Source organism: Opisthocomus hoazin, chromosome 3, assembly GCF_030867145.1.
Source record: "Opisthocomus hoazin isolate bOpiHoa1 chromosome 3, bOpiHoa1.hap1, whole genome shotgun sequence".
NCBI classification, from domain to species: domain Eukaryota; kingdom Metazoa; phylum Chordata; class Aves; order Opisthocomiformes; family Opisthocomidae; genus Opisthocomus; species Opisthocomus hoazin.
Genome location: NC_134416.1, coordinates 10,061,325 through 10,076,264, shown reverse-complemented (window position 1 = coordinate 10,076,264; position 14,940 = coordinate 10,061,325). Strand labels below are relative to the sequence as shown.

At 37.3% G+C, this 14,940-nt stretch overlaps 1 protein-coding gene across 12 annotated transcripts in view; it reads left to right on the top strand.

Annotated features, from left to right (window-relative positions):
* PHF20L1 (PHD finger protein 20 like 1) overlaps window positions 1–14,940 on the top strand; it is a 60,720-nt gene that overhangs the window by 7,144 nt on the left and 38,636 nt on the right. For 6 of the 12 annotated variants that reach the window (XM_075415528.1, XM_075415527.1, XM_075415526.1 and 3 more), the window contains exons 3-8: window positions 2,615–2,786; window positions 2,924–3,008; window positions 3,787–3,875; window positions 6,353–6,415; window positions 10,088–10,295; window positions 10,962–11,090. In XM_075415528.1, the coding sequence (XP_075271643.1) occupies window positions 2,615–2,786; window positions 2,924–3,008; window positions 3,787–3,875; window positions 6,353–6,415; window positions 10,088–10,295; window positions 10,962–11,090 (746 nt within the window). The remainder of the gene's footprint in view (window positions 1–2,614; window positions 2,787–2,923; window positions 3,009–3,786; window positions 3,876–6,352; window positions 6,416–10,087; window positions 10,296–10,961; window positions 11,091–14,940) is intronic. The other 6 variants (XM_075415529.1, XM_075415524.1, XM_075415532.1 and 3 more) reach the window with 3 other exon arrangements.

Sequence of the window (14,940 nt, the reverse complement as noted above, 5' to 3'; positions counted from 1 at the left end):
CTTTGGGCTGATGGTCCCAGCGTGTTGTAAAATAACCATTGTTTTGCATCACTACCTGGCTGGCTGGTGGTAAACCTGAAATTTCCAACTGCAGTGAGAAAAAGCATCATCTTTCTTGTCTTCCATTTCACTTCTGCAGCTTCAGTGCTTGTGCACGAACCCTTATTTTTGACTGCTACAAAGTGCACTTCCTGTCATCTTGCTTTTCTGGTGTTTTTCCTTCCTTTCCTCTGTTAAAAGCTTTCTGTGTTGTCCTTTCCTTCTGTTTGTAACTCTGTTAGGTAACATGGTTGCTCTCACACTTGCTCTAGTAACAGTAGCTTTACTTTTTTCTCTGCTCTGCTACTCTTCCTCCTTATTCTGAGGTATAGTGTCTAGTTATAAGAAGTCTGAAATTGGAACACTTGGGAAGATGGAAAAACTAGTAAGAAATTTTATAATAAAATTCCTAAACATAGCAGCATGTAGACTGAAGAAGAAAGCATTGTCAGCGCAAGACTTAGGGAAACCATGTCTTGGCTGACTTATTTTTTAAAGCCTTGTTCAGAGTTAAACCAGAATGCTGATGGTAGGATTCAGGTTTTGACCTGGAAGTTTTACTTTCTATTTTGATAAAATATATCGTTCCGGTTCACTGGCTTTGTTAGGTGGTTGTTGTCAGTCTGCTTGAGAGGGCAAAGGAGGTTGATATTGTTGCTCCTCTGAAAGAAGTCCCATGGAGTTCTATCTTGAAAAAGATTTTGTTAGTAGGGTGGCAAAGGAGGCTAAGACATTGCTTGTTTGTTTGTTTTTAGAATTCAGTGAGAAGTTGGGAACTTAAAGAATGACTACGAAAATATTTTGCATTTCCGAAACGTATGGATGAGACAAATGCAATAAGAGGTTGGACTGTCTGTGTGTTCTGATGCGAGGGTGAAGTGTGGCTGAAGTAGCTGTGGTTGTAACCTAGAAAATCAGAGAGTTTTTCTCATTTGGAAGCCCTGAGAGATTTAGATGTTGGGAAGCTGTATGCATCACTGCAGCTGAAGAAGTAGGACTGGGGAAACGAAGGAGCAAATTGAGTTCAGCCCCTTTTGTTTTAATGCCCTATTCTAGTCACCAGGCAATAAAGAAAGCCTGTACTTCCTGAAAACTTTTATATTTTAATCAGAGCATAGTGCTAATGAGTCCTTTATCAGCTCTGTCAGTATTTTGAGGAGAAAATACGCAAAAAGGAAAATGTTGATAGGATTTCTGTGTATGTCAGTCATGTTTCTAGCTGATGGAATTTGCAGTAGGACTGGGAACAGGTTGCTCAAGCTCTGCTCTCTTACTGTTGCTCCACAGTAGCACTTTGTTACAAAATCAGGTTGCCTCTTAGTGAAAGACAGCCATCCTTTTGCTGTGGTCTTTCTTTAGATACATATTTTGTTAACTTTAGACCATCTCTGATATAAACTCTGGAGGAAATTTGATCTAATTAACTTCAGGAGATTCATCATGCTTTTGAATCTGTTTCAATACTTTTGTGAAGGGCAAAAGGAGCCGAATTCTGCATCATTCCAGTTTTCTCTGCCTTTCATATAGTGGAAATAATAGGATCTAATAATTTTGGTGGAGGAAATAGTGTGAAAAAAAGGTAGTTTGTGCCTTGCTCCCTTACTACAATTTTGTGAAATACATCACTTCGGTGAAACAGAAATAGTAAAACTGAATAATAATTGCTGAAGTTAAAGAAATTCGCTATTTTCCCTTACAAATGTAATCTCGGACTTTATGTTTCCTAAAGTACATCTATGCTGCACCCAGTAGTAGATGTCTAAGACTTGATCTGATTGCAGCTCAGTCCTGATTAGTTCTACTGAGTACATATAATGTTTACTGGGAGTAAAATCCACATGTTAATTAAGACTGACGCATTTATTTAAGTGCACATGGAGTCACAGAGAGATGACTGCTAAAAATAGTTACTATGAACCAAATGTAATGGCAGTGAAATTGTGGAAGCTGATCTATAAATTAGTAAGTACCTTAGGTGAAGTAAGAATATTCTGTTCACTTCTGGCTCTGATTAGTTGCTTGAAGTTGTCTAGAATCAATGGTATAGTTTGATGAAACATTTCGTATGATAAATGTAATGAATGTAGTCCCTAAAACTGTTTTATATCCTTCCCATCCCTAAGCAAATGAACACTTTCACAGGATTTTGCTTTAAACAAACATAGCTTTTAAAACTGATGAGCACAAACTTCTAATCCCAATTTCAGGCAGTCTTGGTCTGGGAATTTGAGGTTTAAATTTGTATATAATCATCGGACTAGGATGAAGCTCATGACGTCCTGTGCAGCCTGCTGTAGGTGACCCTGCTTTGGCAGGAGGGTTGGACTAGATGATCCACAGAGGTCCCTTCCAACCCTGAACATTCTGTGATTCTGTATCACTGATGGGTGCAGATAACTCTTAAACTAAATATCTACTGTCAATTCAGTAATGACATCTTTTATGGACTTGGAGATTTTTCAGTACAAGGTGTTAGTATAACTTTCTGAATGGTCATGTAAGCACCAGTGTATGCAAAAAAATAAATCCCAGAGCTTTTTCCAGGGTTTTTATCAGTTTATGTTTATCATTGAAGGTATCCATCTCGTATTGAGAAGATAGATTACGAAGAGGGGAAGATGTTGGTCCATTTTGAACGTTGGAGTCACCGCTATGATGAGTGGATTTACTGGGACAGCAATAGGTTACGACCCCTGGAGAGACCAGCATTAAGGAAAGAAGGGCTGAAAGATGATGAAGAATTTGTTGTAGGTGGCACATTTATTTTTGTAAACTGTCCTACTTGTTTTCCTACGTTAAATCTCTCTAGCACATAAGGTTTAATTCATTTTAGGAAAAAAATGTAGATGATTAAAGTATTAATGACTATATTTATGTAAAATAGGATTTTAAACCTGGAGAAGAAGTCCTAGCTCGTTGGACAGACTGTCGGTATTACCCTGCAAAGATTGAAGCAATTAATAAAGAAGGTACGTATTCCTGTGTGGTCCACTGATAAGGACTGCTTGCATATGCTATGCTGTAGCTGTAGTCTGCTTAAAAAATTGACATGTGTATAAAGTTTTCCTCACTACCCCAGTGGCAAGTGAAAATGTTTCTATTCTATCAAATTTAGTAAGTGGTTCGTCTTTTATCTGTGTGAAATTAAACAACTGGAATTTCTTCTGGAAGACAAGATGCTTAATGTTTCCTCAGGGATGAGAAGAATTTCCTGTGCACAATGTTACGAATATTTTGTACTGTTGTTGATTGGGCTAACAATATATTTATATTTTTCTAATTGTTTTAGGAATGATAGGTGTCTTTAAAGTTCTGTTTATTGAAGAAAAACGATGGAAATGGGGAAATAAAGGAACAGCTTAGATGTAATACTTCACAGTGGGGTGATATTTCTTATTAGAAGTTGAAGTTTTTACTGTATCTTAAAGCAAACGAGGATTTGATTGTGAATTGAATTGTTTGCCTGTTGTGTCAACTTAAATATTGCATAATTCTTCCAATGAATTATGAACAAAAATGATACAGTAGCTTAAACATGCATGAAGTTGTCCAAGTGGACAAAGAGCAACAATAAAAAAGTAGACTTTCATTGAGGCTGTCATTTTTTTCTTAAAACTCTTGATCCTGACTGCAGGTAACACATGGTTACTTTGGTATAGCCTACAAAACATTTTGCTAAAGCTTTCGTAGTAACAAGGTGTGTTTGTTTCTTAACTACTCATAGTGGTTACATCAATCCTCTTCTAGGAACATTCACAGTACAGTTCTATGATGGTGTTATTCGATGTCTTAAGAGGATGCATATCAAATCTATGCCTGAGGATGCAAAAGGGCAGGTAAGAATACTTTAGGTATCTCTGTGTTAGGTTTTACATAGGTTTTTTTTTTTAATATCTTGAGGTAGTAAAAAATGTCATCTAGCATGAGTAGTTTTAGATTAGTCTTTATTCTAGATCCTGCACTGCCTTGCTTCACCAGTTTTATGGATGATGCTCTAGAGTGTGCTGCTCAAGTAGTCTTGCCTCTATCTAAAATGTCTAGCTGCTGTACACTCCATTGCCAACTAATCTCTTCCCAGAGTTTTGTCTTGCAGATTTTACGAAACCAGGGACATCCAGAGACTTTTTCCTCTGGTGTCCTTTGAAGAGAAAGCTTTAGCTTGTCAGTAGTCTGCTGCTGATTTTTTTTTTTTTTTAACGCCCCCCCCCCCCCCCCCCCCCCTTTTCTTCCCCTCCTATCTCTTTTGTTTGCTACCCTGGTAGCTTTTTCCTATATGTTCTTATTAACATGACTGTTCTGTGGGGGTTTTCTCCCCTGTATCAGAATTTTTGGGGGTTCATACAGGTAAATATTTCCTTATCTCTGATGATGTCCGGTTGCTGTTAAAGAAGAGATGCTGAGTGGAAGTTGAGGGAGGCTGAAGTAGAGGATATTATTTAGTCAATAGGTACACCTTTAGCTGCAAAAAAAGAACACTGAGAACTATTACATGCTTTCAGTGGAAATGCCATTGCATTTATCTTGTATGGCAACTGTATTCTCGTAGTTAATGAGAAACTGTTTGAGACTCGGAATGAGAAATGTGAAAAAACTGAATATTTGTTCCCATTTTTCTTCAGAATACTCCTAACTTGGCAAACAAAATTCAGACACTTCATAAGTACTGTTTTGACCATGCCTACTGGGACAAGGGCAGATGGAAAGGTGAATTGACTTGCAAACATTTCTGTATCCTGGTCTCCAGGTTACAGGTAGCTGTATGCTAGAGTTGATCATCGACACAGAGAACATCGGAACTTTGTGCAGGCAACACTGCACGGTTTAAACTGTGTTTCCTTAAAGAGATTAAACTGGAATTCATAGTCATGCTAACACTGGCTTCTTGCTGCAGTGTATAATATTTCAAACAATACTTTCAGTACGACAGTAAGTTAGGAAGCTAGAGTATTTCATTTTACTTCATAAAAAGAAAAAACCTGGGTGATGTGGTTGTGACTGAACTGGAATAGCCCTTCTGTGACAATGTGAAGAAGTCCCTTACTCTGTACTGTGCTTTTTCTAGGGAGCTATGTTGTGTCTAATCTTGAGTTATTACTACTCTCAGGCCACAGACTTTTTCAGATTTAAAAAAAAATATTAAATCCATTTCTTAGCAATCATTTTGATGTCCAGATGTGCTTGGTGGCAGTCCAGCTCATTTATTACTTTGAATTTTTCCCAGTAGTTGGGAGTTATGATGCCAGTCTCGTGCATCTCGGGATCTGAATGTAGGTGGCTTCAATGAAGTCTTGAGAAAGAATAAGGGGTCCAAATTTACACTTTAAGATGGATTTAGAGTTTTTAGGTTGTCTTGCAGAAAGAACAACACCAATTATGCTTTCTGTAATGCTAATTGATACTAGCTGTAGCATTTCATTTTGCAAATTTAGAGACAGACATGAAGTTCTGTAGCTTTCAACGGCAAAGATACTTTTTTTCTGCAACATCTCCTACATCATTGTGCTATGGTAAAATGTTTGTTTTTCATAATATTTTTGTGGTGTTGAAGAACAAGTACATGATCTAAGACTTGGTCTGAAAATCAGTTATATTAAACTGAGCTTTGTCCAAGCCTAGAACTCAAATGGATATTTGTGTTTTTTTACATTATTTATTTTATGACAAGACATATACTAAGAATTATGTAAAGTTTAAAAAATGCAAAGAGTATAACTTGATATGAAAAATAGTAGAGTTGGCAGATCCAACACTTCATGCTTATTTTTAACCTAAGTCTTGTTTTCTGTCTGTTTCCAAAGAAAAAACACATTTCAGGAGATGAGTATAAGCTTAAGATACTTCAAGTTCTAGTGCATTAGCAAATTTAACAAACGCAAGATCTGTTTGGAAGGTGTGTGCTAAGCATGAAGAATTTGAATTACATGGAGAAAGAGGGATATAGACTGGTTAATTCTTTGATTAGAGCTTAGCATGTCTTAAAGGAAGAGATTGTAAACACTGTAACACTCGAACTCTATTTTTGAGTTGCAGCAGAAATGTGTTTTAATAAGACTCATCTGTGAAGGAGGAAAGGCAAAATTTGTAAAGAGTGGAAAATATTTGTGGTGGTGAATGCAATGAGACTGTAGGTTAGGTTGCTCTGCAGATAAGGACAAATTAATTGAAATCACAGAATTATGGCTACTGTAGTACAGAGAGAAAATAAAAAAAAAGATGGGGATATTGAGACTGCCCTTGTAAGAGCACATATGAAGTATTCGGATAACTTACTTTTTCTGTTTCATGTTTTTTGTTTTATCTTCGATGTAATTAGGCGCGCGAGAGGGAGCAGATAGCGCCGGAGCTGAGATTAGTGACGGAAATCGAACCAAAAGAAGTGAGTTTTGAGGAGGGTTTTGAAGGAGAGGGAGGGGACTTGGCACACAAGAAGAGGAAGCTGAGGAAAAAGCATGGATTTGCGATTGGGACAGAGGAAAAAAGAAGATGTGACAGGAGACAATGTGAGCCAAGGTGTAGGTGGGGCAGACTGTTTAGAATTGAAAGATGAGGGTAAGGAATCCAGGCTTGATGTGGAATCAGCCAGTCAATAGATTGATGATGTTTTATGTATGTGTATGTATGCATGTGTGGGAGTTGGGAGTTGCGATGTGTCAGGAGAGGGAAAACCAGCTGAATCTTTAGTACTGCAGAGAAGCAAAAAGGTGGTGGCTATAGGCAGGTGAAGGGAGAACGATGTGTGTGTGAATTCTGCTGTTGGCACAAGGGTTGGATTCTAGAAACAATTCTGGTTTTGCCTTCCTGCTGTTGCAGGTTTAAGATTATGTAAAGGAACATTTTCAAATACAAGTGTTTTAGCCAATCGATGTGTGAGGCTGTTGGGTAATTTCTGCTAACTTATTTCTTGATCGTACGATTTACTGTGCTTTGATTTAGTGAATCTAATTAGCATAATGACAGTTTTCCTCAGCAGAGATAAAGTAACGTTTTGTCTTCTGACTGCCGTGTCCCATTACTTCTCTCCTGTCAATTTTCTCAGCTTACCTGAAAGATGAATTTTAGTAAGAATAAAAAAGAAGGGAAATACACTTTTTATTTTTTGAAAGTTATATATGTAAATGAGAAACTTTCACTGGGGTGAAGGTTTACTGTGGGAAGCGGGAAGTCGGTCATGGTGTTGCGGAATTACAAAACCACAGCCAACAGAGGGACAACGTCAGGACACAAGGGAGAAGTAGAGAAAACTTCTCTTAGGAGGATTTTGCTTTTACTCTATTCATTTCCGATTTTGTTCATATTTGGACCCTGGGCTTTGTGTATACTGAATGCTCTGGGGAAAAGTCCTGCTGTTAAAGATTTGCAACTAGTTTGTCGTATCTGTGGTATTCTGCAGTTGTGGTTGACAGTGTAGGTAGCTTAGAACAACCCTGAGATGGATTTCAGAATTAATTGTGCTTTAGGCTCCCACTTTTATTCTTCCATTTTTTGTAAATTTTTCTAGAAAATCTGAAAAAGGCAGAAACATATATTTTTGAAAGGAGAGTTCGTGTGGTCTTCAAAAGAAATATAGTCACCTTAGCATCTTAGACGCTAAATAGTTCTCACATGTCGAGAGGTGTGCAGCGGAGCAGTTGCTCAGCAGGAGTTCAAGGTCAAAAAGCAGAAATTTACCTGTGTCACTTTAGTGCCTGTATGTTTACTCCAGAGCCAAAATAAAAATAGACCCCCAGAATTTCTGGCCAATTCAGAATCACAAATTTGTTGAGGTTGGAAAGGACCTCTGGATGTAATCTTGTCTGCTCCCCCGCTCAAGGTTCTCTTCACTTGAATTAAAATTTACATCTTAATCTAGATAACTATCACCATAATTAATGTGTCTCTCATCTGGCTTCTGAATGTTTAAGCCTTGTTTGCTTGGTTGTTTCATGTGTCCTGCTACCCTTTGTAAGCTCCATGTCTTAGGGAAAGTTCCAAACAATGAAATAAAATGCAAACAAAAAACCCTTCAAGTTGCACCGGAACAGCTACCGTTAAAACAGGGTACTTAGTTCAGTGTGGTCCTCGAAGCTTGATATCTTTGGAAAGCTTCTGATTTCAGGGTGCTTAGTTTGACTGAAAATGAAAATGCTGTTTAGAAGCTGTTCTGATGCAGGCTGCGCTTCCTTTGCTTCCCACTTTTAGCCTAAGATCCAAGCTCCAGCTGTGTTACTGATCCCCTTCATCCCTTGGCCAGGGTACAGTGTAAGACTGCTATTCTCAGGTCTCCTAACTCCTCACCAACACAAATAGCTCAATCCTTTTTTTGTCCTGCTGGATGGGCAAGGCTCTGGATGGACTGGAGCTAATGTGTGTGCTCGTTTTGGCTGGCCAAAAAAGAGGTATGTGTGTTTTTGATTGATTATGCAGCTGGCAGTTAGACACGCTCTTTGTGGCTGGCATGTCACCGGATGGCCTTGGGGGTTGCCTGTTGTGCAAGCATTGCCAAAGTGCTTCCAAACTTTTCTGCCGCTAGCTAGACTGAGCGTGTGCTTCTTGTATTGACAGTTTGGACACAGAACCTTTCATCTTGAAGCAATCAAAATTTTTGTTTTTTCTAAGTACAGGGCTTGACACAATGTAGAAGCATAACCAGTGTAAAGTGGTGATTTTAAAGTATTGAGCTATGGAAAAGGGAAAGCATAATACAAGGAAAAGTAATGCTTTGTATTTTGTGTTATGCTTTTCTCATACATCAAAGAAGGCAAAGAAACCTCAGTAGAACGGAAATTTGAAAGATTTATGTAATGAGTGGGAAGAAGTTACATTGAAACAAGATTTATAAATTCAAGATACTTTAGATACCTCATATGAGAACATAACAACAAGGAAACAGTCCAGAATAAAATGTAGTCTGTTTACAGTTGGGGGGAGGAGTGGAAGTTTTACTATTTGTAAAGCACAAAACTAGACAAAAATAGTCTTTATAGTAGCTATTTCTGTATGTGGTAGCACAAATCTACAAATACTCTTGTGGCAAATTGCCATACAGTAAATTAATTATAGTTCAAAATACTTAATTCTTACTAGTGGAGGATGGACATTGCAGTTAGTTTTTACATCACATAACTTCTGCATGGAAAAGTTCTGTACCTTGACGTTACAGAAAATTTAAGAAAAACACGTTAGTAAAAAGGATCAAGTTAAAATTTTTGCAATCAGACTGATCCGTGACACTCACGAAACATGCGGCAGGAGTCTGATCACTGGAATCTAGTGGAAAGAGCTTGGCTCAGCCTTGGAAGAGTTTCGTTCTCTCCATTGTCTTACAGGGTGGCTAGACTTCATCCACATTCCAAAAAGTAGATGAATTTGGGCTGTGTGTTCTGTTGTTCACTCCTTGGATGTTTCTGTATGGTCAAATAAGCCATTATCCAAAATGGGACTTTTATTACCTTAAATGTGGACTGTGAATTTCAGTCATATTATAGAGCACTTGGTAGAAATTATTGAGTGAAACTTGTAATATGTGATACAAAAAGAGTACTCTCTGTAGTTACTCTAGACACAGAGATGTAATTAGAAAAGAGCTGTCCCTACATTAGCAATGTAATTCAGGAAGAACTCTGCCCAGTCGTGCAGCTGGCTGGACCGTGCTTTGAGTCGATTGTAGTTTTAGAATAGTAGTGAAGTTCAAGCGAAAATGGTTTTGGTGTATTTCGCAGCCAGAAGGGTAAGAAAAAAGTCAGTGTCTTGGGTTTGGGAGCTCCTGGGTTTCTAAAGCTGTGACACATAAAATAGGTATCAGAGAACATGTGCAGCCAGAATTCTATACACAGTGGTTTTTTTGAAGGTTTTTCCTTTTTGCTTTTTATCCATGTGGCATACTGATAATACACTGGAAATTTTTTAGGCAATTTGGGAAACTCGTTTTACCACTCTGAGTAGTAGCTGTAACAATAAATGCAATTGCTCTGGAGCATTTCTAGATGAAGTTTCACTAGGTGTATAAGTATTTTCTATTTGAGTCTCAGGTACTTATTAATACTTATTTGCCATTTTTTCCTTTTTGGAGGATTGGATAGCTTTGGTCAAAGCTGCTGCTGCAGCAGCAGCAAAGAACAAAGCAGGAAGTAAACCTAGAACCAGTGCAAACAGCAATAAAGATAAAGAGGACAGAAAATGGCTAAAAGTTCCTTCAAAAAAGGAAGAAACCTCAACCTCTACAATCATGCAGGAAGTCCAAAAAAAGGAAGAGGAGCCTACATCTAGTGACACATTTGGTAAAATCAAATTCTATAAAAGATAAAGTAGGTTTTCCTGTAATGTTGATGTAGAATTCTTGTTAATTTTGCAATTAAGTAATCACTAGTATTTCTAGAGGAAGAGATCTCATTTGCTCTTCTGATATCTGTTATGATAAGTAACATTAATCAATTCAGAAACAGTTTTTATCAGATAAATCTAGTTGGATCAGCTTTTAATAGTTGTTGAAAACTTCTAACTAGGTCTAACAAGAGCAGAACACAGGAGTTTTTTTTTAGTGACTGCACTGTACACTTTGAACTTTGGTTCATATTCCTGAATCTTCTGTTACCTGTGAGATAATACCTGATTCTGTTCTAAGCAAAAATTCCGGTATGGATGATATATCCATATTCAGGGGTGTTTGAAACTATTTCTGGGTTGATAAAAATTTGTTCATTTTAATAGTCTTTATTATTGCATTTCATAATATTGAATAAAAATTACAAATTTTGGGGTAAAATGCATCTAATGCTTCAGTGTGTAATACTAAATCTTCAGAATGTCTCACTTTCACTTTTGTTAGAATTTTAAAGATTCTTTACTACAGTATTCTAATAGAACTTCTGAAATACTTAAGTATTTTGATTGTTGTTATGTATTTATGAAATGTGAGTTTATTAGATTTCTCTTTTGTTTAAAAGTAGGATTTCCTGTAGTGGATGTTCCAAAGATGGCCTTTGTGCAGGCAGAGAGCACGTTATCACACAAGAGGAAAAGTAATCTAGGCAACTCATTTCAGGCAAAGAGAGCTCGTCTTAACAAGATCACTGGTAAAATGCTTTGTTGTTGTTGACTTTTTTCCTTTTTAATGTAGTGAAATGTACAGGCTTACATGTATGGTACTAAAAAAGTAGGTGGATAAAAGCACAGTCATGAGGCAGATGTTCAGTCTTTTACTTGTTTGGAATTTTAAAGGAATCTGTAAATGGTAATAAAATCTACCTTGTTCTTAAATTCAGCGAATGATCTCAGACTTGACTTGGTCTTTTTAGTTTTCTAGGAAGGTAACCATCCTGAACTGATGAATTTCTAGAGTATGTTTTAACTCCAGCTGCTCAATTTTCTCCATTATCGGGTGAATTTGGGGTTTGTACAGATTCTTAACATGGTCATGAGTTACGTACCACCACTGTAAATTAAAACTTTTGTAAGCTGTGGAAATACTAAATGGTTTGTCATAGTTAGTCATAAAGTAAAACTGTTCCTGAAAAGAGGTTACGGTATGTCATTTAAAAGCAGACAAACCTAGCTACAAATTAAAGCAATGAAGATCTAAAATGCTTTTTTCAGTGTCTAAGGCATTGATTCTGTATGTGTATTGCTCAAATGTATTAATGGAAAACAAGTATACAGCTTATACAACAGGAAATAGAATAATAGATAATTGTGCTTACCTTATAAAGTTGAAAAACGCATTTTTATTCCAAAACTTAATAGAAACTTACTTAACTGTGGAAATATTATTTCAGTTTGTATCCCTCTTCCTCATTGTCTCATAATAAGCAATTTGTGTTGCCAGCATTGAGCCTATTGGTATTTAGGATGAGGGTAATATGTTCATACCTGTGCTGGGGAACTGTCAGGTGCATTCCAAAAGCTGGGTGAAAAAAAGTTGTGAAGTTTCTGCTCTTTAACAGAGGGGCCCTTGGGCAGACAGTAAGATAGAAATGCATTCCACTTGTTATTATTCTAATAAATAGTACTTTTTGTGAAGTCTGACAAATTTTTCTATGCTACAGATGAGAGGGGTTTTTTGTTTGTTTGTTTTGTAGTAGATAGGGTATGGTCATTCATATAAAAAGCCTTACTTGTTTCTATAAGGTCGAAATAACCTGATGTACTAAACTGCATGATGAGGGTTTTTTCAGACTTGTTTTGTCTGATCCAACCTTCAATCAGCAGCTGAGGATGTTTAGTCAGTTTTCCTACCAGTGTGGTTCTGTTTTGGTCTCTCAGTCAGTACTTCAATCTAAAGAAGAAAATAAATGAAATGGGCTAGGGTGGAATGTGATACAAAGGATGTCTTTACAAAAAAACAGCTTTTGCCTCCACGATTTCCTTTGCTGGAAGGCTACTTATTTGGGACTGTGTTTAGTTAAGAGATGCCTGGTTTATCAGCCTCACTTCTACTCTCCTTTGCCTGTACTGCAGGCACCCTCAGTTAAGTCCCAATTTAATTGCTGTCATGAGCAGTGGAAGTGTAAGATGTATACTAGTGATACATGTTTAAAGAGCCCTGTAATTTTTTTCCAATAGCAGTTAGTAGCAGAAGATACCAAAACCAGTGGAAAAACCTGTAGCTCTAGAAATTGTGTTTTTTCTGTGCTTCTGGCTAGATTCTCCTTCCCTAAGGAGCTTATTGAGAATAACAGCAGTCGATTCGGTTCATATAGAGTGAACTGAATAATCAGAAAACATCATGTTGCAGCCATTGACATTGTTATCAACCTAAAAACAGTGTGTCTCTGTCCTTGTCAAAGCATGCTCTGCTAGCAGAGAATATGTTACCATTCAATGAAAGTGAATTAATCCTTCAATTACAAGATGAAATTTGTCATGCTTGGTAGTTACTTTGTGTAACAGTTCTCAAATTAACACACTTCTGCAACTCACTCTGTAGTAGGTTTTTTGATTGTTGCATGCAATGGAGTATTTTGAAAATGTAACTGCTGATGATCAAACTTCCTCTTGCTACATGCTTATTTTTTATGCTTGAAATACTTGTAAATTGTCATTTGTGTTTCCAGCATGAGCTTTTAGATTTGAATAACGGCTGGGAAGCATGCTGGTGTGCCCATCAGAATGGCTATGAAAGAATCTTAAAGCATCGTAGTTGTTAGGCAGACATCCAGTTACCAAGTGTCTCGTGGCTGTATTGGGGAAATAGAGCAAAGAACACGGTTGTAGGAGGCTGTCTGAAGGGAACTGTGTTCTGGATTTCAGTTTGGCATTCAGTATTTGCTATGGAAGTTTCTCCTTGTTTGCCATGAGGGCAGCAGCTGCATCTGCATAAAGTTGCTTCTTTTGCTCCTTTTACTTCTGCTACTGCCACTTGGGGAAATCACATTTCCTGAAGGATGTCTCCTGCTAAGCATATGTTAATGTCTTCTTCCAATTAGTTTTCCCCTCTGTGGAATGCTTGCTTCCACATCTCCTGCTGCAGTGTTGGTACCTAAAAGAACAGATAACACCTGCAGCAAGCTTACAGAACAAACCACTTCTGATTCACTGTGCCAGCCCGTGCTTTTTATTTGTTATGTGCTGTTACTGACAGGGGGTGGTGAACCTGTAGTCCTGCTGCTGTAGTAGCTCATGGAGTTTTGTCTTTCTACAGGCATGGTGGCTGGTTAGAAAGATACTTAATGGAGTAGAGACAAAGGGAGTAAGAAGGGGTTATATATTCACAGGTCTGACAGAATCTAGGTTCATTTCATGGCTTTACTTTCTGAGCACTGAGTATCTATCCAGAAATAAAAGTTGTAGAATGATTTGAGTTTGAAGGGACCTTTAAAGTTCGTGTAGTCGAGCTCTCCTGCCATGGGCAGGGACACCTTCCACTAGATCAGGTTGCTTAAGGCCACATCCAACCTGAACTTGAACAGTGCCAGTGATGGAGCATCCACAACTTCTCTAGGCAACCTGTGGTTTGTAGAACCACAAAAGCTGCCTCATAGCCTGTAGGTTGTTGTTTAGTATTTAAAACTCTACTTAATTTTGAAAATGATTTTATACTTTTCTTTGTAGATGCATGGTTGTCAATATGAAGAACATGGTTAATTTTACAAGTTGAGTTAAGCAGGGTAATCTGAGTCACAAATGTTTATTTAGGACCATAAAACCTAACTCTTTTATGAAGCCTAATACAGAACTAAAATCTTACCTGATAATTTCATTTGTGTTAATATAATAGCGCTAAGTAAGTTTCTGCTTTTCAGTTAATCTATTTAGCTGTAAAATCAAGTAGTTTGCACATATTGTTATGAACGTGGTGTTCTGAAAAAGTTAATTTAAAGCATAACTACTTTCCAGTAAACTGAAGCATAACTTAATCTAACATAAAGAGTAAACGGGAAAAAAGCACCTAGTATTTATTGTGGAATGCTGAAATGGGATAGCTCTCTAGCGAAATATGCACATAAAACACAATGTGGTCTTTATGTTTGTTTTTTTCACTGTTCTAAACTCTTCTTGAGAGGCCAGGCTTCAGTAATGTATAATTTCTCTGGCATTGTGTGCTGTAAATTAATTTTGAGCATATCTAATTTTTCATGGAATGCAATAGGAATTTCCTGTGGATCTGTCAGCTCAAGTTACTTTTGAGTACTTAGGCTCTCCACCCCCAGTGTTGACATTCCCAGGGATTATAATAGTAACTTTTGTTCAGATTTGTGATTTTTTTTTTTTTTGGATTTTATCAGTTCTGCTTTGTCTTATGGCATAGTACTTTTTCTTTCTTTGCATACTTAGGTAATTGAAGTTGTGTGAAGCAGAACTGAAGCTATTGCTATATGCTAGCCAACAAAAGGCTTCTGCATATTTATGTTGCCGTGTCTTTTTCAGATTTTTTTATAGTAGTGATATCGTATGTGAGTTCATGAGTGAAGTGACGTATTGTGATAT